The sequence below is a fragment of the Coregonus lavaretus genome, assembly GCF_964263955.1.
Source record: "Coregonus lavaretus genome assembly, chromosome: 26".
Classification (NCBI taxonomy): Eukaryota; Metazoa; Chordata; class Actinopteri; order Salmoniformes; family Salmonidae; genus Coregonus; species Coregonus lavaretus.
In genome coordinates, this window is record NC_140013.1 from 30509057 (window position 1) to 30533729 (window position 24673).

General features: G+C 42.7%; 1 protein-coding gene across 1 annotated transcript in view; it reads left to right on the top strand.

Moving 5' to 3' along the window:
• The window catches only part of LOC311102116 (RNA-binding protein Musashi homolog 2-like), a 252440-nt gene extending 230550 nt beyond the window's left edge, over positions 1–21890 (top strand). Inside the window, exons 11-14 of the mRNA XM_084143348.1 lie at positions 691–809; positions 11938–12135; positions 15902–16056; positions 21062–21890. Of these exons, the coding sequence (XP_083999474.1) occupies positions 691–809; positions 11938–12135; positions 15902–16056; positions 21062–21106 (517 nt within the window). The 3' untranslated portion in view covers positions 21107–21890. The remainder of the gene's footprint in view (positions 1–690; positions 810–11937; positions 12136–15901; positions 16057–21061) is intronic.
• The last annotated feature ends 2783 nt before the right edge of the window (positions 21891–24673 follow it).

The following is a 24673-nucleotide window of genomic DNA, read 5'->3' on the forward strand; positions in this document are numbered from 1 at the left end:
CTCTCTTCCACAAATTATCCCTCCATCCCCCTGTTCCTCCCTCGTTCCCCAGGCCCAGCGGTCCGCCGGGGCTGCAACAGCCGTTCACGCTGCTTGGAGACCAAATTATCCCCTGATTGGTTGAGTTCCAGGCATAAACCTCGCCGGCCAACAACTGCGGCTGATTCGCTCTCCCGACTTTACGGCTTTCTCTTTCCCTCCTCCTCCCTTCTTCTGCACACAGCGCACGGAGCCAGCGAGATAAGTGACTTAAGTGGACTACAAAGTATGCAAGCGTGTTCCAAATTTCCATATCGGTCTTCATGGTGCATGATGTTGGTTATGTTTCGAAGTTAACACTTTATTTCCTGTCACCAGCTTGCCAGTTAGAAGATTCCCTCACGCGTCTTTTCCTCATGTTAGAAAACGATGTCACTCGCTAATCCAAAACTAATCCCAGTTACTGGGCATATAGAGAGATACACACACTAAGACAGTCACAGTCACTCTCTCTCACACGAGCCAACCCCCTCCCCATACACACAGATAAAAACATTCACTCTTTCACACACAACCTACCCCCCCATACACACACAGTCACACACACACTCAATCTCTTTCACACAATCCGACCCCTCCACACACACTCTCTCTCCCACACACACTCTCTCACCCACACACACTGATGCCTTGTCTCCCTATGTCCCCCAGGCTTCCAGCGGCGGCATATGGACCGGTGGCAGCAGCGGCAGTGGCGGCAGTGCGTGGCTCAGGTAGGGGGGCCCGTGGAAGAGGTGGCTACATGGCATACCAGCAGAACGCAGGGGCAGGTAAACGCTCTGTCGGTATTCTGTGTGGCTACTGCTACGCTCATGCTCTGCTCTCACTGGCCGCCGATAACTCCTCTCACACTTGCTGTATACACACACACACACATATACACACACACACACACACGCTTAATAGACAAGAGAGGAAAGAAGGAGGATACTAAACTCCCCGTTCTCGCCTCACTTGCCTCTGCACTGGCTAGAATAGACAGAGGGTTAGGATAGGGTAGGACCAGGGTAGCAGTCTTTAGTTGTCTTGTAACAGAGCTACTGTACCTGCCAGCTCTGTGTTTGATAGAGTTAGAAATGCTACCTACTGTAATGTACCGCTACAGCACAATATGTGACTGCAAATCCAGGGAGGAGGATTTGATTTCTCATGTGTTGGTCATATCACTCATACACCTCTTTCAGAGAAGGCTCCTAACTTGAAATCAGCATGTGCAATTTAAACTTTTGTGCAAATTTCCTATTGATATCGATGAGTTTACTCAAAAGTCTTAGTTCCACACGAATCTCAAGTTGGCACCAAGCCAGCATCATGAGTGTCCAGATTCTTTGTAGCGCCATGGGTAGCTCAGTTGGTAGAGCTTGGTGCTTGTAACGCCAGGGTAGTGGGTTCAATTCCCGGGACACCCATACATAAAATGTATGCACACGTGACTGTAAGTTGCTTTGGATAAAAGTGTCTGCTAAATGGCATATATATATATTCCTGAGTCCTGCTTAAATTGGTTCCCACGTTTACTTTTTCTATTCCCTGGCCGTTGATTGGCTAGTACGATAGCTTAATCAATCACACTGATTTTGTCCACAGACACAGCAATATATAGCTAAATAAACACTGGAGAAAAACAAGCGGTGGGGCTGGAATTGACATATGGCATTTTGGCTGCGAGGGAAAATGATTGGGCACCATAATTGGCTGTCAGAATGTCTGGCCCCTGACAGTTAGGGTCAGCGGTTCAGCCTAACATACACACCACACACACATTCACCACACCACACACGCACATGCACACATACACATGCACACACCTGATATGAGAAATCAAAGCAGAGACCTCACTTTGATGCCTTATGACCTAGGTGGGTCTGGGGGATGAGGACAGGGGCAAGTATAAAGGCTATGGTTAGACTAGACTGGGTTTATCCTACTATACTCCATGCAAGTTAGTGCAGGGCTGGCCTAGGTAATACAGCTGGGCTGAGCAAGGCTAGGCAGAGAGCCTAGTTACAGTACAGTATGTTGCTCCAGCTCTTCCACTGACTGTCTCCTGGATGATTATGTCACTCTATCATACTCAGGGAGAACAAGAGGGGAAGGCTAAGGGACCAACAGGGCCCACAGGGCTGACATTTAGACTTGACCTTTCCCTGCAACTTCATCTAGTACTCACTACCAAGAGACATGAGTTTACACACTCCCCTCTGCATAGATCTAGCAGATGGAATTTTCATATATAGCTGGGTAGCTTAGCCAGCTAACTGGCTAACTGCTAAAGGATGGCACTCACAGTAATAATTGCATACTAATGGCTGAGCCCTCCTGCCATTGGCTCAGGTTCTGTGTTGTCATCTCACAGTTACTGTAACTCACTCACCATCAAGAACAAGACAGTTATGTGTTGGAATGTTTTGTAGTGATTCAGCAGATGTTTGCAGATGTAGGTCCTCGAAGCACATCTGTTCCATGCAACTGGTTCTGTTCACAGAGCACCAGTAACCTACAAAGGACCCTGTCTGGGATCATGTTAGGCTGTTGTTATGATAGATTATTTATTTACTCAAAAGATAACTTGACCTTATCTCGAACATAAGCCATCACAAAACCCACACAGAGAACCATAGCGACTCCAACACCATCATTACATTTGCCGATGACACAACAGTGGTAGGCCTGATCACCAACGATGACGAGACAGCCTAAAGGGAGGAGGTCAGAGACCTGGCTGTGTGGTGCCAGGACAACAACCTCTCCCTCAACGTGATCAAGACAAAGGAGATGATTGTGGACTACAGGAAAAAGAAGAGGACCGAGCACACCCCCATTCTCATCGACGGGGCTGTAGTGGAGCAGGTTGAGAGCTTCAAGTTCCTTGGTGTCCACATCACCAACAAACTAACATGGTCCAAGCACACCAAGACAGTCATGCAGAGGGCACGACAAAACCTATTCCCCCTAAGGAGACTGAAAAGATTTGGCATGGGTCCTCAGATTCTCAAAAGGTTCTACAGCTGCACCATCGAGAGCATCCTGACTGGTTGCATCACTGCCTGGTATGGCAACTGCTCGGCCTCCGACCGCAAGGCACTACAGAGGGTAGTGCGTACGGCCCAGTACATCACTGGGGCCAAGCTTCCTGCCATCCAGGACCTCTATACCAGGCGGTGTCAGAGGAAGGCCCTAAAAATTGTCAAAGACTCCAGCCACCCTAGTCATAGACTGTTCTCTCTGCTACCACACGGTAAGAGGTACCGGAGTGCCAAGTCTAGGTCCAAGAGGCTTCTAAACGGCTTCTACCCCCAAGCAATAAGACTCCTGAACATATAATCAAATGGCTACCCAGACCCCCCCCCCCCCCCCCCCCCTTTACGCAGCTGCTACTCTCTGTTTATTATCTACGCATAGTCACTTTAATAACTCTACCTACATGTACATATTACCTCAATTACCTCGACTAACCGGTGCCCCCGCACATTGACTCGGTACCGGTACCCCCTGTATATAGCCTCGCTATTGTTATTTTTACTGCTGCTCTTTAATGATTTGTTACTTTTATTTTGTATTATTTTATATTGTATCTTTTGTGATTTTTTTTGGTATTCTTTCTTAAAACTGCATTGTTGGTTAAGGGCTTGTAAGTAAGCATTTCACTGTAAGGTCTACACCTGTTGTATTCAGCGCATGTGACAAATGAGTTTATAGATGATCACCCTGTTCTTATAGAACACATCCTACTTCAAAGTGGTCCAATGCAGAAGACCAGCATTGTAGCTCAAACTCAAACCAAAGATGCTGTTGGTAGACAGTGGAAATGTCTGTGAGAGACCTAAGCTGTGTTAGAATACCCATACTAACATACTGTATACTACATACTTAATGAGTATATACTACAAACTATATACTATTAGTTCATTTTACTATACTGTAAACAAATGGTATCCTTCCAGTTGAGCATACTAGCGCTTCTCCTACCGGAAGTTGATGCTGTTGCTATGCAACCTCTTGCTAGCTTGTTAGCATAACAAATGACTAGCTAGACATTTAACGATTTTGGGTGTGTTCGTAAATTCAATCTGGAGTGCCAGAGTGCACTCTGGGCGTTTGTAAATCCAGAGAGTTGTCAGATTGTCCGTTCGTAAATTCAGAGCGTTTCGTTCTCGGATCGCGTCACTGGACGCTCTGGCCGAGGAGTAGGGTTGATCCGAGCCTTCTGACCTCACAACGGCAGTCAAGCACCCAAGCTAGCTGGCTAACGTTGGCTAGCTACTTTCAGACACAAATTAGAGAACACCTCACTCTGACCATTTTACTCGCCCTAGCAGAGCTGGTTAGGCAGTTTTCATATTATCCAGAGCGTTGGTGACTGTAACTGTGCTGCTGGCAACAATTTAATGAGGCTTTTTTTTGCCGACCTTTACTGACGCCAGCCATATATTCAACGGGTTCCTAAATTAATCAGTTATTCTGCGCTCTGGCACACTCAGACGAGAGTGCTCTGAAATCGGAGTAGATAGCCAGAGTTAACAATGTCCATTGAGAACGCACAACGACTATACAACTTAGCTAAGAATGACGTGAATAATCAAGTCAATAAACGTTGGGTAGTTAGTTAGATTATAGTTAATATGCTGCCCGGCAAGTTCGATGTATTAGTAGCCAACATTACTGCAGTAATGCTATGCGGTTCATAAGGATAGCGTAGCTAACAAATTGTCAGAAACATAACGTGTAACGTAACTTTTTTGAAAAGTCATTACTTTATTACATTGATCAGCATTTTCTTAACATTTGTCATAATTAGTTCAAGCAATGAATTTGTATCCGCTCTCGTCGGACTTCGGCTGCATATTTTCCGCCATTTTCTTCAAATCTGAAAACGTTGTGAAAACATTATCAATTTACGTCCCAAATAGTACGGTTAGTGAGGTTAGTATGAGTATTCGAATACAGCTCTAGTGAAAGAAACACATTCAGGCATACATGCACACACACTCCGTGAAGAAAAAAACAGTTCAAAACCCTTTGTGCTTAGAGGTACACCAGTAAAGGGACATACAGACAGATGGGAGTTTGTGATTGGTGGTAAATGTGACCAGTTGTTTCTGACTTGGTTGGGCCTTACAGAGAGCCTATGGTCCTGACTGGGACACTCCTCTGCTCACCTCACACACTCCTCTGGGTGCACTCTGCCTGCCTGCCTGCCAGAAGGTTTGTTCACACCCTACTACCCCCTCACAATCCTCCTGACCATCTCCTCTTCTCCCACCATCCTTCCCTCTCTCCTTCCTAAACTTTTATTGTTCTCTAGCTTCTCTCATCTCTTCTTCCTCCTTGCTCATTCGTTTGTTCTGTCTGCTCACTCTTTCTTTCTTTCTTTCTGCTCACTCTTTCTTTCTTTCTTTCTTTCTTTCTTTCTTTCTTTCTTTCTTTCTTTCTTTCTTTCTTTCTCTCTCTCTCTCTCTCTCTCTCTCTCTCTCTCTCTCTCTCTCTCTCTCTCTCTCTCTCTCTCTCTCTCTCCCTTCCATCCTGTCTTCATCAGATGTAGTTTTTGTTTGTTATTAGATGTAGAGTGTTTTTAAAGATACAACTGTTCTGTCACATATGTCTGTTCCTCCTGTTGTGCCTGATCCCTGTATTATGGCTTCAGTGTATACCACCTGTAGTGGTCATGGTAGTGATGGACGTAGTCATAGTTACTAGCTACTGTTGTTTTCTGTGTTCTTGTATGTACTGCTACAAGCTGACATGGTATCCAGGATTTTCTTACCGTATCTGCATTGTAGTTGTGAGTCGTTGGTCGTTAGTCGTTCTTGATGACAAGCTCAAAAGCTGGTATCTAGGAGGGATCTGGAGCGTTTAGGGCTAAATTGACCCCCCCCCCCCCCCCCCCATTATTATATACAGAAGGTTTGGTCATTTCCTCTAGGCAGACTCCTGTGTGATTACGACATTGACGTGATTTGCAGCAGCTCAGAGCTGAATCAGTGTGGCACTCTGGGCCTGACTTGGCAGGACATGATTTCTATTCATATGTCCCAGGCAGCTGACACACTGGTCCAACCAGTGACTGACCTCATTTCTAAATGCAGCCTGAATGATTTTCTATTTCCTTGTCATTTGTTGAGGGGACGTGTCAGGAAAGTGAGGTTGAGTTGGAGGAGAATGGAACGAGACACTAGCGTCTCTTTAACCGTCTTACAGTACCTCCTTCCCTTCCCCTTCCTCTATAGCTGCAGGTGATCATTCCATTCAGGTGATCTCCATCCCTCAATCAGTAACAATAATCTGAAATCTCCTGTCCATTCTTCCTTCTCGCTCCAATATGAGTCGAGGCTGGACCCTGGATCACAGAAAGTTTCCCCCATCTCTATAACCCCCCCCCCCCCCCTCCCAGCCCCTGATGGACAGCTATGTCAGAAACACTCAAAAGGAAAACAGACTGTTCACTCAAACTAGGTCACTCCAACTCCCCTACCCAGAGCCCAGAGGGTGTGAAAATGAACCACGTAGCTCTCCGACGCCTGTCTCCCCTCATGATGAAGATAGATATATGTGTCTGCTCAATTCTACCCGGCTCCTCTACCAGCAGTCCTTTACCAACAGTCCTCTACCAGCAGTCTTCTACCAGCAGTCCTTTACCAACAGTCCTCTACCAGCAGTCTTCTACCAGCAGTCCTTTACCAACAGTCCTCTACCAGCAGTCTTCTACCAGCAGTCTTCTACCAGCAGTCCTCTACCAGCAGTCTTCTACCAACAGTTCTTTACCAACAGTTCTTTACCAGTAGTCCTCTACCAACAGTCTTCTACCGGCAGTCCTCTACCGGCAGCCCTCTACCGGCAGTCCTCTACCGGCAGCCCTCTACCGGCAGTCCTCTACCAGCAGTCCTCTACCAGCAGTCCTCTACCAGCAGTACAGCACCACTTGTTTGTGAGCGCCTGTCCACTTCTATTCTCATGGTGTTTGTTTGCCTGACAGTGTAATGCTCGAAAGTGTGTGTGTGTGGTCTGTGAATGTGAAAGCGTGTTGAGTGAAGATATAAGGGCTGCAGCGTTGTTTCTGTGGATGGATTGCAGTACCCCTCTGCCTATGAACATCCAGGATATATAATCTATTAACTATCATTATGCCAGCCTATCTGAGCACAAAATGAGGCGCCATTATCTAGCGATTATTTATGAACTGCCATCACAGGCTGAAAAGAATTTGTCCTTTGTTAATTAGTCACCTATTCAGTTAGAAAATGGTGTTTGAGACGGGGACAGAAACCCACTCCAGGCAGAACAGAAAGAGAGCGTCATCTTTTCAAATGACATAGGTGGAAATGGAGCTAATTGCAGATGCTCTGAAATTCAAAGCTAATTTTGAAACACATTTGACAAGTGTATTATTCACTTTTGAAGAGGTCTGCACTGCTCTGGGCCTATACATGCGTGCACACTTGTGCCTGCCTGAATGGGTGTGTACATGTATGAGTGTGTGTGCAGGTGTGTACTTGCAAGGTCAGTGTGCGTAACTGAACGAGACAGGGTTTTGTTGGAGAACACTCTGGGGCCCTCTCAAATGGATCCAGTGCCTCTGACAGTGTGGCCTGAGGCAGGTGATTGTGTGAAATGTTATTTCCAACATTGGCACCAGTCCTCCAGGCCACTTGTCAACTCTTCCACGATCTTTCTATGGAAGAGCTTTTTAAATGGCAACTGTTTTGTTTTTTCTCGCTCACATCAACACACAAATAGTGTGAATAATGTTGCTGACAGGACAGGTGTTAAGCGTTTCTCCCTCGATTAGGCACAACGTTAAGACGACAGGTTTGGCAGTAGACCCAGACATGTTAACGAAGGGGCTTTTCATTCATCATGACACAAAGCGGAAGCACATGCTAGCATTCTCCGTGACATTATCAGCAACTCAAAAGTTTTGAAAGCATGAAATCAAAATCTCGACTGGAGGTGCTCGTGTAGAACTCTGTTTAAAAAGATAAACAGACTGGTAAACAGACTTGTGAAGAGGATGATGACAGTGATTTTGACAGTAATTGTGACGACCATGATGGAAGTGGTTAGAATGGGCTTCATCCATCCTCCATACACACGGCATGCTGAGGAAAATAAAAGAGGAGGAGGGCGATTATAATCAGAAATGGTAACGCTCCCTCAACGATCCACTCCGCTGAGCCTATATAGTCCCCCATCCCGTTACCACAGCAACCCAGAGCCACACACATTTGTTGTGGAGGTGAGTAATTGCCCCCCCAATTAAGAAGGTGTGTGTGTTGGGGAGATGTTGGAGAGAAAGGCCACCTACTCTTGGTCATTTGTTATTCATATATTATTTTGTAATTATTGTTTTTAATAGATGGGACTGAAATGGGAAACTGTATCATGGCTGTCACACCACAGGGGGGTGTTTGGGCGAGTATAGTGGCCCTATGTTACTGAATGTGATGATGTAACTATAGTGTACAATAGTTGTTGGCCATCGGTATTGTTCAAGAGTTTTCCTGGCCTCTCATTAACATCCACTAAAGGGAAAGCACCACACTACAATTCCCTGCAGCAACAAATCACCTCTATGTTTCCTAACATCTCATAAAAGGGGCTATTTTATTTATTCATTTGTTGGTTTATTTCATGTTTGTACCCTTTGATACGTGTTTTGGAGCATTACGTGTAATGGCAGAGAGGACTAGAGAACTAGAGCCTGTGTTTAGCCTCTGTCATGTCATCCTCCCAGTGGCTCTGTAGTGGCGTTCCCAGACGGGGTCTCGCTAATGGTAGTAGTGTTGACACGACACTCCTCCAGAGCTCCAGTCAGCCCAGCCACGCCGGGTGTCAGCTGTGCTGCTGGGGACGTGCTATGGCTGCAGCCAGGGACAGACTCTCTCTAGGGGCCAGGGGCCCTGCAGATATTCCACAGCTCCAACACATCTGTCTGGCCATGCTAGAGACAGGCTGCTGAACACTGTTCATGTTAGGGCGGTGGTTGGGAGTTGACACAACTGTTGTAATAGTTTTTTTCTCTCATTTTATGAGATACTGTAATTAGAAATGCTTTATTTATTTTAAAACAGTAATAAGGAGGCATAGATGGCAACAAATACCAAATAAATAATAAAATAATAAATAACAAATAAATCTTTCTCTGCTATTCTCCATCAGAATGAACAGACAGATGGACAGATAGACAGAGGACATGAGTTGCTATAGGAACATCAGAGCCCTGCCATTATTGTCCTAACCTTGATCACTCCAATGCTGCTGTTTAATTCCGCTCCGTTTTTCACTTCCATGCGCTCAAAGTGAATAATTTGCATGCACAGAAAGGAGAATTAGCTTAGCGCATTAATCAAGCGCCTCCATTTTTCCAGATGGCCGATCCAGCGGTCTCTGTGGTCTGTAAATGGGAGCTTTTTAACAGCATTTTATTCCACATTTTACATAGATAGTGCTATCATTAGCCGTGATCGCCCTGAATAATACAAGTCATTTTGCCGTGCTTTGTTAGATAAGACGTTCATGGCACCAGGGACGCCGGCAGCCAAGGGCTCATTTTCCATGTGTGTTTGTTGTAAGTGTGTGTGCACATGTGCGTGTGCAAGAGTGTTAATGTTGTATTTATCTCCCTGTCGTTCCTGCCAAGTTGTTCTCGCTAGTCTGTATTTAGTGGGATGCTTCTGCAGGCTGGCATCATGGCGGGTGGCCTGTGAGAGGGACAGACTGACAAAGGGAAGGGACCAGCCGGAGGCCGCCTCCTCAGTGTGAACTAATGTGGGTGGTGGTGGCGTTGCTCTGTAAAGGTCTTCATTTGTTTGTTGTTAAAGATCTAATTAAGGAGATGAGAGGAAACAGAACGGGACGTCTAATTAGAGGGGAGCTCAGAAATCACTTTGAACCTCAAGGACACCCATCTATTAGCGCACACAGAAAACCTTTATTAAAACCTAAGTGTGTGTGTATGTTTTGTTCCCTTCCTTAAATGATTAAAAACGCCTTGCTTGAGTGGGCATCCCCCTCTTCTGGAGAGATGTGGAGGAGTAGAGAGGGCCGGCGCATCCTGAACCCCTCTCTCTTTCTGTCTTCCATCTCCTTGAGTGTTTAGAAATCTGTCTTCTAAAGTATATGTTGCATCTGTTGTCTCAGGACATATTCTATTGATTACTCAATTCCACAAACATTCACTGCATACATGAAGTGAAAGTATGTTTAGTTATTTCAGCCAGTCAGTAGAGTGAATGAGTACAGGTGGATTTGAAAAGCAAAGGCTAGATAAGTATCGTAGGCTAAGTACAGTAATGTCAGTGGCAAAGCTAGGTTTTAACAGCACTTGTAACATATTATGAGTCAGGAGACCTGTGGTCCATGTCAACACACTGTTCTGCCCCAGGAGTGATGTGTATAAGCACCAAGGTTATTATAGTAAACTGAAACTAATACGAAAATTAATCATAAAAAGCTATTTAGTATTTGCAGTGGCGATCTTAGCATGTACATCTTGGTGGGGCATGCCAGCAAAGCCACTACACAACACAACACTAAACAATACATTAATTGCACTATAACGGTGACAAACGATGCCCACAAACTGATAGAAATGCCATGAATAGAGCTGATGGGATTCCTTATTCTACATGTCAGAGGCATGTTTGTTCTACATAGGCTGCTAAACGCACCCCTGATTTTCCAGGAAGTAGCCTTGTAGTTGAACTTTTGTAGACTTTTTGAATGTTTTTCAATGGGCAAAAACGTAGATGGGTCTTCAGTGCACTAACTTCATAAAACGCACCTGGCAGAAGTACATTCATCCACAAACATGAATATGATCTCATATACATCTTAAATGACTGCATTTTCACGAATTTGATGATAATATTGTCAAGCCCATTCAAAAGATTAGGGGGCAGGACCCGGACGTATGACTGCCCCCCCAGTTGCAAGAAGTGGCATCCCAAAAAACACACAAACACTATAAAACTGAAACTGAAACAAAATAATATAAAAACGAAATATAAATATTTTTATTCAACAACTCTAACTAAAGAAAAACTAGCAAATCAGGTCTGAAAACTAACTGAAACTAAACTAAATTTCAAATAAAAATAGAAAAACTAATAGAAATAAAAATGAATATAAAAACTGATAAGTACAGTCCATTTACACAGATAATGCAGCTCTCTGTGAGGGCACTGAGTGTCTATGGTATGGAGCTGTGGGGAGCTTGATAGTTAACAAATGCCTTGTGTCTGTTTCTCCTCTCCTCCACATCAGTAGTCCAGTACATTGTGAAATCTTGCCTGTGTCAAATCTAAAATGAATGAGGAATTGCTGTTCTAATAATATTGATTTATGAGCAGAAGCCCAAACATGAATAATTTATTTTTCTTAATCATTCTCCCGCTTACTTTAGGAGAATCTCATTTTGGTTATTTTTCACCCTTGAACACAGTTATTATGTGTGTGTGTTTAGAAGCGAGCAATTGAAGATCACATGAACTGACCTGTTGTAAATTCTACTAAAGATTTTCTTTGACCATAATTTTTAGCCTGAGGCCACATTGAGTTGCACTGTGGAAGTCTTCAGCTAAACTAGTGTTAGGGAGCAGGGCTGGTGTGTGTGTAGTGTAGTGCCCCTGTACCCAGTCTCTCATACCACATTACACACACACACTGGCAGTGGGGCGGTGGGGGGAAGCAGGAAGAAAACCAGTCATGGATGTTTACTGTAGTTTGCCTTCCTCTTTACCACACCACAATGCCATGCAGAAAAACAACAACATAGCAATAAAATAACAAAAATAACGTTACTATAGTACTGTGTAAAGTGTTTCCACGATGATGGACATGCGTCCCATCCCGCCCCTTCCTCCCTCCCTCCCCTCCCTATACTATACCCCTATCTCTCAGGGTTCCCAGATTATGGGTTCTATTCCGGGGCCGGGCCCAGTGACCTGCGGGGACCCCCCTGCTCCTTTGCCGACTATGGCTCCTTGGGGCCTCAGGCTGCTCAGATGCTGCAGCACAGTGAGCATCATGCCACCTCCGCCTGCAACTCCCCCCTCCAGCACCATCTGCAGCACAGCCCGGACCCCTTTAAGAGCCCAGGTGTGTACCCCGCTAACGTCTCCTTCAATGATGCCATTCAGATTAATGAACTCTAGTTAGGAATTCATCAGGAGGCTTGTGTGTGTGTGTGTGTGTGTGAGAGTGTGAGTGAGGAGGAGATGAAGAGAGAGAGTGTGATGAAGAGAGAGAAAATAAAGGTGTTTATAGAGACAGAGAGAGGAACAAGGTGATGTTCTGTAGCGTAGCACCCCTGGCGGTTTGCCTGCTATACCCTGCATGCCTCTCATAACACTGCTTTTGGAAGTGACTTCAGGATATGTTTAGTTTGATATGTATGTGTACATGTCTCTGTCTGCTTACGCACTCCATGTGGCGCTGAGGGAAGGACGGATGGCTGTCTGTTGACTGAAAGACAGATACCGCGTTCTCATTTTACACAGTGATGGTGACCTAATGTACTGTAGTGCCTACATAGGCATACATGATAAGTGTTACCCATTTTCTGTTCAGCATACATTACAGTAGTATTGTTGTTAGTACCGATTTTTGTTTATCACACCTTCAAATATTGATCTCCATCCCTTGCTTACCCACAGTTCATCTGGTTTGTTGGTACAGTGCATTACGTTTTCATATAAGGTGAACCATCATTTATATGTATTTAGACTGCTCATTTAAGTAAGAGAGAGAGAACTTGATAAGGAATTTGTCGTACAGAACGAGTGACCATAAATTGAGCTCCCAAGGCTTGTATTTGACTAGTTACAAAAGTATGACAAGTGTTCATGAATAAGTTGAGCAAAAGTTCTGTGGCAAATTATTCCTGTTGGCTTGACATCTTTCGAGATAATGTTTTGTTGCTGGAATGAAGTCTATTTGATGAGGAAAGAAGGAACAAAGAGTTGCAGAATGCATTGAACGGGTTACTGTTATCATAGCTCATGCACAGACAGTCTGAATGATATGGTCTTTAGAAACGCACACCTTCCTCTTCTTTTGTTGGTCCCTTAAAGCCCGATTTCCTTTGATAAATCTAGACTGGAGCAGAAAGTGCTGAACATTGTAATACAGTGAGAGCAGGTTACTCTGACCTTTCTTTATAAATCACCAATAGGGTTCTAACCACACAACTGTCATCCAATGAGCGTAAGTCATGTGTAGTTATTAGTGGGGCTGACAGTGTGGTTTAAATACAATAAATCCTGTTCAACATGGGAACGGCCAGGGGGATGTGCAATTCAGCAAAGTCTACCAATTATGAGGAATCTAACCTGCTGTATAAACAGAGATAGAGTGGGTAATTGGTTATAACAGTCTTGTTAGGACTGGGTCACTCTGATAAGAACAGTGCAGCCAGTCAGAAACCTTGCTTGATACTAAGCAGCAGTGTCACTCTGAGAAGTTGTTTATTTCTCACTCACAAAGAGGCTACTGTAACTTTGTCATTTCATTATTTAATCCGCTCATGTTAGAGGGAGAAGGAAATATTTGATCTGATGTGTGTGTGTGTGTCAGTGTATGCTTTTTCTACCCCCAAACAGGGATATCCATAGATAGTATTGTGGCTTTTTTTATCATACGACACTTGTTAGAGAGCAACACAGTTACAGCTTACAACATCTTTTGCAATCCAATAATCTATAGTGATCATGGAAGTGTGTTTAGACAGAGATTTCATTTTGACACGTATTACAATGTGTGGCTAAATCCTCCTTCATTCTCATTTAGACTGTCTCCTTTCTTGAGATGGTTTTAATAACCCTTACCCTCACGAGGCTTCAGATCCAGCGCATTAATAGACCTCCCTTTCAATGCACATCCGCACCAACCAAAAGAGTCCAGCTGCAGTGGAAAAACTGATTTAATATTCCTTTATTAATAGGAGTGTCACTGAGCGGCGCTCTGAGAGAAAAATGAGCGGACCTCACCATGGGGGCCCGAGGTTCCCGGGATTTTTAATGTAATATATGCTCTTGTTTTTATTTATTTTAATTTGTCTTTTCAACACACTAAAACAGAGGGTCACCTGGTGCTGAGCTCACTGCAGCAATGGCTCAATTTGAGTAATTTAACCCCATGGTTCATCTGCTTCCCTCTTTCTTTTTTATTTCTTAATTGCCAGTATTATTGGTCTGGGATTTCTCCCCGGCGTTGTGTTCTAATTTTCAAAAGATTCTGTCTAGCTCTCTTTGCCTCTCTCACTTTATAGCCGTAGTTTTCCCCACATACACTGCCAAGGTCATCTAGATTGGCTGTTCAGACTTTCGTTAGTTGGTTATAGTGGCTGTCTATCTCCCCCTGCCCGTCACACATTAAACACACACACACACACACCTTTTCTCTCGCTCTCTTCTCTCTCTCTCTCTCTCTCTCTCTCTCTCTCTCTCTCTCTCTCTCTCACTCTCTCTCTCTCACTCTCTCTCTCTCTCTTTCTCTCTGGGTGAGCTCTGAGATGCAGAGGGTGGGTGGTGGGCTCCATTTCTCTGCTCTTTATTGTGTGCTCTCTCTCTCTCTGTGGAAGGGCCGGCTGGGCTTGGCAGGAGGCTGCTGTGGAAATGTGACGCAATGATGCAGTCTTTTAGCAGGCATTACCCAGGACACCCTGTGTAATTTCCTGGCTGTCAGGCACCAGCTAGGCCTGATACCCCTGTCACTAAGGGGAAGATAATCACCATCATATATTTAAAGGAGGAGAGAGAGAGGGCCTCTCCTAGCGACAGGTGTTGATTAGATAGGGGGTGTTGTGCCCAAATCCCCGGAGCAATTTATTGTATTAAAGTGGGATTCATGAACTCGCATATTTGACGCTGGCGGACGCACAACGCAGTGCTAGACGGAGAGATAAGGAGAGGGACCTTCAAAGAGGCATCTCACTTTTTCTCTGCCACCTTTTTACATCCTATAGGATCTTGAGATGAGCTCCTTCAGCTGCTGTATAGAGCGATAGCCTTCATATCTTCCCTTTATAGAACATGTCTCTGCACTGTCTTAACTCTACGCTATTTTGCAGTTTGCATGGAATATGAATGCTTAGAGTACGTAAAAGTAGAAAACTTGTCATGCATGAGCATCCTGAATTACATCTACTTTTAAAACTGTGTTTAATTGGAGCTTGTCAGATGGCTAGTAGAATATGTATACATTTTGCATATGTATATGTTTATACCAGGCTCCTCATACAAACATCACATTTAAACATTATTAATACATTTCTGCTAGCATTACATTCAATTTCAACTGGAGAACAAAGCATTGAGCCTAATTAATGTATACATAAACTATGTACACTCTTCCTTCTTCCTCTCTGACGTTGTCATTTCCAGTTTGACTGTAGTGTATTGAGTTTTGTGCTTTGTGTTTTTCAGCCCAGTATTACTGTGCATGGAGAAGGCTATATGGACACTCCTGACCTGCAAACTGATATTTAATTTCAGAATTGGTTAAAATTTGGTTAAAGGGAAAATCCACTCAAAAACTATATTTTAGTATTATGCATGAAAGTCCAATATCTTGAAAACTTGACTGTTGACATGCAAAACATGTTGGGACTGTATCAATAGTGGACTAATGAAAAAAGTCAAAAAGATCGGTTTTGAGTGGATTTTCCCTTTAAGGTAAGGATTTGGGTAAGGTAAGGGTCAGGTTAGTCGTTTTGCAGGTCACCAGTGTCCTTATAGTCTCTCCCACTGTGCATGCCAGGCCTCAGTCTCGTACTCAGCTTTTATCCATCTCTGCACACCACCAGTCCTAAATATCTACGTTGCTCATCCCAATTTTGGCGCCCCCGCTTCCCCCCCTCCGTCAGGCACCAACCAGGCCCGGCCCGGAGCCTTCCCCGGCACCAACAGTCCCGGGCCCGTGGCTGACCTCTATGGCACTCCCAGCCAGGACTCCGGTGTGGGCAACTACATTAGTGCTGCTAGCCCACAGCCTGGCTCTGGCTTCGGCCACAGCATTGCTGTAAGTATGGCCTACTCCAGCAACTCGTCCACCTCCTCCAATACCGCCTTCATCTTCTCTGTGCTGTCGACCATCGTCCTTGTTCATTCTCTCAGCCCATTTCAACTCATCGTCAGGATATTTCATCAGTCTGAAGGATATGGTTTCTATACACAAAAGAGATAGGTATGCTTATTATGCTACAGACGTCTTGTGAGGTCTTCCGTTCTTTACGCTAAACATATAGTATCTATCAGAAGAGAACTGTAGATTAAGTAGTGCTTACTGTTTGTGAATGTGATGGCATCATGTAAACATTTATCAGAGTACAATCTCTGCGAATCAAGAACAATCTTAAGGCAATTTCTGCTGGTCACTCTGTACCACTTGAGTCAAACATCAATGCAGGCATATTCAGTGTGCTCAGTGTCACTGTGCCAGAGTTTAGGCCTATTTTAGTCAAAAGCTTTACAGTGCTTATGTGCCTGCAATACAGTGAGAATGTTTGCCATCGGAACATAAAATAAGGCACAAGTGCTCGACAGGTGCTCAGGCACGTGGTTGGTTCTGTGTGATTGTAAGCATTACCAACATTCCGTCCTCATTCACACATCTCATTTATTCTTATAACATACTGTGAACTTGTACGGCCTATCATCACCTCTCTGATGTGTCAGTGTACTTCTGTTCATGCGCCAGCCAGAAGGTCAAAAAATCCCGCAATTAGTTGTTTTTGCTCATATCTGGAACAGTATTTTGTTTCACCTTTTCAGTGGTGATGACTCCTGATTTGAGTACGCTCACAACAGAGGAATTCCAGGTCTTTGAAAGGATTCTCGTTCAAAGTGCATTATGTAAGTCAATACGACAATAATAACCCCTTGTGCGTTAAACCACTGTCGTGAGAATATTTTCTCCATGTCCTTTGAAGACACTGACATTCATTATCCCTGTTGGCTGCTTCAGTCTGGAACCTTTGACGAGGGTATTGATGGATTTTAGCCAGCTCAGGAAAAAGCACGGAGGCAAATCTGCTCCAACTAAAATGGATGAGTAACTAAAAGCCTTGTACTCTGCCACACCGAGAATTAATACAATTCTCCCTGTTTGAACTGCTGTCCAAAACACAACATCAAGGTGTGCTGAAAACTGAATAAGGCTTTTTGTATGTTTGGCCCACTGAACACCTTGTCTTCCAGTGCATTCCTAGCATGTTAGAGGAATTGTAAAGGAACCGTGTCGTCACATAAAGCACCACTCTGGAAACAGAGAGGGCTTTCATTAGATTAGTTAACAGCTGAACGATCATTTGGAATCAGAATGGAATGTCACCTTCCACTTGACTTTGAGAGACAGTTTCAACCTCAATAAGTGAAATGTAGGTTGAAAAATAAGATCTTGTCTATATTTCAGAAATGACAGGCACTGTTGGCACTCAAAATCCCTAGTCAGAAATATTTCATCCCAACCTACATAGAATTAAATGGCAGATATTTTTCTCTTCAAGCTCAGTTTTTATGATTGTCTTATATAGCGGCACATATTTTCTTTTTTGGACGTTGGCTGTTGAAGTTCACAGTTTCACCTACATTATGGCTTGGGCTAGGTGACACATTCGCTTTGGAGGAGTACTCCATTTCCATTCTTTCCATCCTTGACATCATTGCTGAAGTTGTTTTTGCATGTGTTGTGATTCTGCTGGTGATTTCATTAAAACATGTTAGCATGAATGTGATTACATTATAGTTCTACTGATCCATGCAGTCTTAACAAAACCTTGTTCACACAATACATACATAGTACACTTAGACCTTTGACGCTAACAACATTAGTCTCCTGCTTTAGCCAGCATTAGCCACTTATCATCGAGCAAGTTATCCAAATCTCTATGATGGATCCTTATTGGTGGTGAATGCAGTAAATGGCTATAATGGATCCTTATTGGTGGTGAATGCAGTAAATGGCTATAATGGATCCTTATTGGTGGTGAATGCAGTAAATGCGAACCTTCAAAAAGATTTATGTGCACCATGTAGAGAACTGCTGTAAGAAGAACTGATGCCAATTACTACTGCTGTCCACTGCTAGAGAATTCAATTGATTTTAATCACTGCTTCTTATCAAAGAAAAAATACATTCTTAGTATGTACCCCAGCAGTAACATGCTCTTTGGTGTCCATGTCCACAACTCTTTAGAAATAGTTTGATTTAATTTATGCTGCCTATAAAGAGAGCTCTGCTCTAGGACACAGACAGGTTGCCAGCACCACAATGGGACTGCCTGAGACTCACCTCTGTGAAATTAAATAACCAAATTGGGGCTTAAATGCAGTTCCAATGGCTAAAACGAACTTGACTTGAGGAAATGAATGAGAACATTTCCATTCATGCTGGCAGCACATCTTATGAATAAAATATATTTACCAGTAATAGGTTTATTTTTTGCCTTTTTCCCTGAAATGCATACTGACGCAAGTACTAACTGTACACTTTTAGGGGCCGTTGATTGCAACTGCTTTTACAAATGGATACCATTGAAACCTAACAGGTGGTTGGTTGCCATCTCATTTGAGGTATTATTATGTCATTTATATAATGTTTTAGTCTTTTTCCTATTATATTTTCATTTTCTTTCCCTTTCTGTCTGATTTAGATCCTCCCCCTCAAAAAACAAGAAATCACTTTTTACAGGGTTTCTACACGTTGCTTACATGTCTGCATTCTTATGTTGTATATTTAAACCCTTTAAAAAGTGAATGTTTGTCATTTTCCATTGTGAAACCACCCTGAGATGGTGAAATGCACATGTCTAGCTTGTAACGCCCCGACACTATTGTCACTTTGTTACCCTGTTTCTAGAAGACTAAGCATGTATTCTGTTAAAATAAAATATTATAGTATTCTGCAAAGGAAAAGTGTACTGGGTTTATGCAAACTCTGCTGTTGCTTTCCTCACTGTTGCTTTCTCTTGTGTTACCAATTTTATGTAGCTAGCTTTCCACTGGAATTCAGCAATCAACCAAGAGTCATAACCAAGTCATATATTGTACGGTGTGTTGGCATTGGCTATTCAGGGAACAGACTCTGGTTTCTTGTGGTCCTGTGTGGCTCAGTTGGTAGAGCATGGCCCTTGCACTGCCAGGGTTGTGGGTTCGATTCCCGAGGCCACCCATAAGTAAAATGTATGCAAGCATGACTGTAAGTCACTTTGGATAAAAGTGTCTGCTAAATGGCATATGTTATATTATATATATTATTTGACGTGCTACTGTTCAGTATATGGACACTGGTCTGAGTCTGGAGCTTGAGTTGAGAGTGAGAGTGAGGGGGAGCTGGATCTGTTCACCTTTGGGTCATTTCCTCCGCTGGAGACCACAGCATCTCTACCCTCACCGCCAGAGTTTATTGAGTAACTTTATGAAAACAAACATCCAAACATAACTGTCTGAAGCCACATCAGCGAAAATGTGTGTGTATAAAGTGCATTTGTGAGCAGTTTGAGAGAGTGACAAGTGAGAGTGACAAGTGGAGTGTGTGCGTGCTTGCGCGTGTGTACACTGAGAGTGTGTGTATGTCTCTACAGTGAGAATCTTTGCCTTAGGGCAGTGTTAGTCACTGCAGCTACCCAGCAGCAACAGTCCCCTACACCACTTCAAGTTTCAGTCTTAGGCAGTCAGCTTTGTGTCGAGTTAGATCGACCCAGACAGAGACACCCCAGTCCAGTTCTCCTCTTGAGTCTTATTCATAAAACCCTCCGTTGGACAGATATGTCAGACTGGTAGGAGTGACTGCATGGTGGCACCACTGAGCTGGTGTAGCACCCTGTGTCCTATCGTGTATTGCTGTGAAATGGAATGACACGACAGATGTAGGCATCAGTTTCTCTAGTTTTCACCGTATGTATTGCTGTCTGAAATGGATCACCATGGTTCTGGTAGGTGTACATTATGTACAACAATTAGCATTTGTTGTTGAAATTCACTGCTAGTCTATAAACACTGAACAAAAATATAAATACAATATGTAAAGGGTGGGTCCCATGTTTCATGAGTTCAAATAAAAGATCCCAGAAATGTTCCATATGCACAAAAAGGAGGAGTATTTTTGTCTGTAATTAAGCCCTTTTGTGGGGAAAAACTCATTCTGATTGGCTGGGCCTGGCTCCCAAGTGGGTGGACCTGGCTCCCAAGTGGGTGGACCTATGCCCTCCCAGGCCCTCCCATGGCTGTGCCCCTGCCCAGTCATGTGAAATCCATAGATTAGGGCTTAATTTATTTATTTCAATTGACTGATTTCCTTATATGAAATCTTTGAAATTGTTGCATGTTGCGTGTATATTTCTGTTCAGTATAAAAACACAGGGCCAGACAGCACAGTGGAAGCCATCAGAGAAGGCAACAGAGTAAAGTGCAGTTTTCTGTAAACCTGCTTTTAAAAACGAACCCCTCATCTAACTGGTAGCTGGGCGGTACTGCTTGTCTCTGTGCATGCTGTGTGTACTGTAGACTAACATGGGAGTGATGTCCTGTCCATGCCTGCTGCCCCTCTTCCATAAAGCTCTGTGTCGTGCGTTAGCAGGGAAACTGCTGTACACTATGTTGTGTCTGGGCTGGTGTCTCACTGCCGTGACCATCCTAGCCTGGAATCCTTTCTTGAAGTGAAGCAATAGTGAAACAGAAGAATTGAGTTTGGTTTCCAGGCTAGTGCCATCCATCTTTCTGCCAGTGAAAAAGCTCGCATGGGATGTAGCACTCCTTCTGCTCTCTCTCTCCCCAGCAGAGGCTGGGTTTGAGATTATTAAATTTGGACCATCTGCTGCTTCAACCAATTCGAATTGGTGCTACCATCAATGAAATGTTTCAGAATCAAGAGAACATTTTAAATGAAGAGATATAATGGCACATAAGAAAATATTGGCAGTTGAGGGGAAAAGCTGTCAGACATGACATACTGTATCAGTGTTACAGAGAAGCGGGAACTTTTGGTTTTAACTATTGGATTTGAATGTCTCTGTTTCCCATTCCAGCAGAGTATTTCAGGAGGCCCGGGGAAGACCGGGCAGAGTTTTTAACTGGCTATGTGAACAGGTGATGCCATCCAACGCCAAGCACTACTGCATCAACCAACAGGAGGAGAGTGGAGGAGGTGGCACCACGTGAAGAAGAACTGAAGAAAATGTCAAAATCATCTCAGAAAAAGAAACTACAATCTGCTGTACTATAATCGAAACCTGGTGTTAACATCCTTAATATCCAACTGTAACCTAGTACCTTTGTGTAGGATTTAGGTGTTTTTTGTCATTTAAATGTTCCTTATTTTAAATCGGTTTAGTTTATTTTCTTTTTTTTTCGGTGTAGTCTTCGAATTAATAAGGGAAGATTAATTCTAATTTTAACTTAGTGTCCAATATTTGTGTATTTTTGATCCTCTGAAATTAGTAACTATTTATGTAAACTGGCTTATTTCTGTTATTTGTTTTCCTTTTTGGAGATTGCTATGTTGCTATGGTTGTTTGCGTTTAACCTTGGTGATGGAAAAATATTAGGATGTCAGTTTGCACATACAAGAAAACTGACATGAACTGATGAGGCCTGAAGAAAGGTGGTGTTAATTCAATTTTAAAAGAGTAACTAATAAATATTAGTAGCTTTTTTTTTTTTTTTTTTTATGTTGTTAGTTACCTATTTTGGGCAATAAGAGGACTACAATATTTTCACAGTCCTTTTTTACAAATGTTTTTGTTGTCAGGAAAAAATAACCTTTCCTTTTAATACTTTGTGAATTCAGATTTTAAGAAAAATATACAGTACCAGTCAAAGGTTTGGACACACCTACTCATTCCAGGGTTTTTGTTTAGTTTTACTGTTTTCTACATTGTAGAATAATAGTGAAGACATCAAAACTATGAAATAACACATATGGAATCATGTAGTAACCAAGAAAGTGTTAAACAAATCAAAATATATTTTATATTTGAGATTCTTCAAAGTAGCCACCCTTTGTCATGATGACAGCTTTGCACACTATTGGCATTCTCTCAAGCAGCTTCATGAGGTAGTTTCCTGGAATGCATTTAAATTAACAGTTGTGCTTTGTTAAACGTTAATTTGTGGAATTTCTTTCCTTCTTAATGTGTTTGAGCCAATCAGTTGTGTTGTGACAAGGTAGGAGTGGTATACAGAAGATAGCCCTATTTGGTAAATGACCGGTCCATATTATGGCAAGAACAGCTCAAATAAGCATAGAGAAATGACAGTCCATCGTTACTTTAAGACATGAAGGTCAGTCAATCCTGAAAATGTCAAGAACTTTGAATATTTCTTCAAGTGCAGTCGCAAAAACCATCAAGTGCTATGATGCAACTGGCTCTCATGAGGACCGCCACAGAAAAGGAAGACCCAGAGTTACCTCTGCTGCAGAGGATACGTTCATTAGAGTTAACTGAACCTCAGATTGCAGCCCAAATTAATGCTTCACAGAGTTCAAGTAACAGACACATCTCAACATCAACTGTTCAGAGGGGACTGTGTGAATCAGGCCTTCATGGTCGAATTTCTGCAAATAAACCACTACTAAAGGACACCAATAAGAATAAGAGACTTGCTTGGGCCAAGAAACACGAGCAATGGACATTAGACTGGTGGAAATCTGTCCTTCGGTCTGATGAGTCCAAATTTGAGATTTTTGTTTCCAACCGCCGTGTCTTTGTAAGACGCAGAGTAGGTGAACGGATGATCTCCGCATGGGTGGTTCCCACCGTGAAGCATGGAGGAGGAGGTGTGATGGTGTTGGGGTGCTTTGTCAGTGATTTATTTAGAATTCAAGGCACACTTAACCAGCATGGCTACCACAGCATTCTGCAGCGATTCGCCATCCCATCTGGTTTGCGCTTAGTGGTACTATCATTTGTTTTTCAACAGGACAATGACCCAACACACCTCCAGACTGTGTAAGGGCTATTTGACCAAGAAGGAGAGTGATGAAGTGCTGCATCAGATGACCTGGCCTCCACAATCACCCGACCTCAACCCAATTGAGATGGTTTGCGATGAGTTGGACCGCAGAGTGAAGGAAAAGCAGCCAATAAGTGCTCAGCGTATGTGGGAACTCCTTCAAGACTGTTGGAAAAGCATTCCTCATGAAGCTGGTTGAGAGAATGCCAACAGTGTGGAAAGCTGTCATCAAGTCAAAGGGTGGCTACTTTGAAGAATCTCAAATATAAAATATATTTTGATTTGTTTAACACTTTTGTGGTTACTACATGATTCCAAATGTGTTATTTCATAGTTTTGATGTCTTCACTATTATTGTACAATGTAGAAAATAGTAAAAATAAAGAAAAACCCTTGAGTAGGTGTGTTCAAACTTTGGACTGGTACTGTAACTGTAAATATTATTCAAGTCACTGCATTGAATCATTTCAGAGAGAACCATATTTTTGTGATGGTTCATCATAAAAGGCTGTACTGTGCAAGAGCACAACTGTCAAAGACGAGGACATTTAATGCTCTTAAGTCGTATCATAATCCATTTGTAGCACAAAATGCCATGATACCCCATTGAGGACTCGATCCTACAAGAACACTGTTGGTTTGCTCTGTAAATACTGTTGTCTTTCTTACTGTGCTAATGTCATACCAGCATACTGTTCTGTCTTCTACATGGTGAGCTCAAAAGTGCACAGCTTCTAAAAGATGACACAAGGTTAACACTGGACATTGCTACACAATGTTGCTGAAAGAGGACACCGGCTCAACTTCTTCTAGACACTCGCAAGTGAAAGGCTACTGTATCTGTGACTGCAATGTGAAGTCAATACTATATAAAAAAAGAACATGATACAAATCCAAAGCACACTTTTACTTTGTATAAGTTTGAAAAATATCAGATGTTGAATACTAGTATCCAGATACATTTCATACCAATCTGCACGTGTTGATGTTTTATTTTGTTATGATTATTTTCAGTTTTTGTTTTTCTTATTAATGCCGTTTATCCATTTTTAACAGAGCGCCTGCTTTCAATGTGACAGGCAATATTTCAAGTCAGATATATTTTACGTACATTTATTGGGATGTTTTCTTGAACTGATTAGGAAGGCAAAACATCTATCATTACCTCAGTCCTGTGAGTTTTGTCTTAGAAATTACAAATTAATTTATTTTAAGATTAAACAGATTGAAATTATGAATGGATTATGAGAAAAGTTGTTGCACTGTGACAAAGAAGGAAAGTGACCATATTCTATTTGCACATTTCAAGTGTTGGATATTTAAATGGTTTTGATCAGATTATATATGAAGGATTGTTTTTTAAGAAGTATTCCCATTAGAGTTTAGACATCTTGGCTGTTGCAATTGGAAAACGTTTTTTTTGCCCAAAGGGCATTTATTTAACAATAAAGACATTTTAAAATCCATGTATAATCCATAGACTGGAGCATTTCGACCTAGCCAAGTAACCATAGTCACCACAGTAATTTCCTGTAGGGACTGGTTTGTTGAGATGGAGAAATGGTTCCTCTGAAGCAGAATGCTGGTTTCTTTTAAAATAAAATGGGGACTTGTTTAAGTAATAATCAAATTAACAAAAAAATAAAAATAAACATGTATATTACGAATTCAAAAAATGGAAAAAA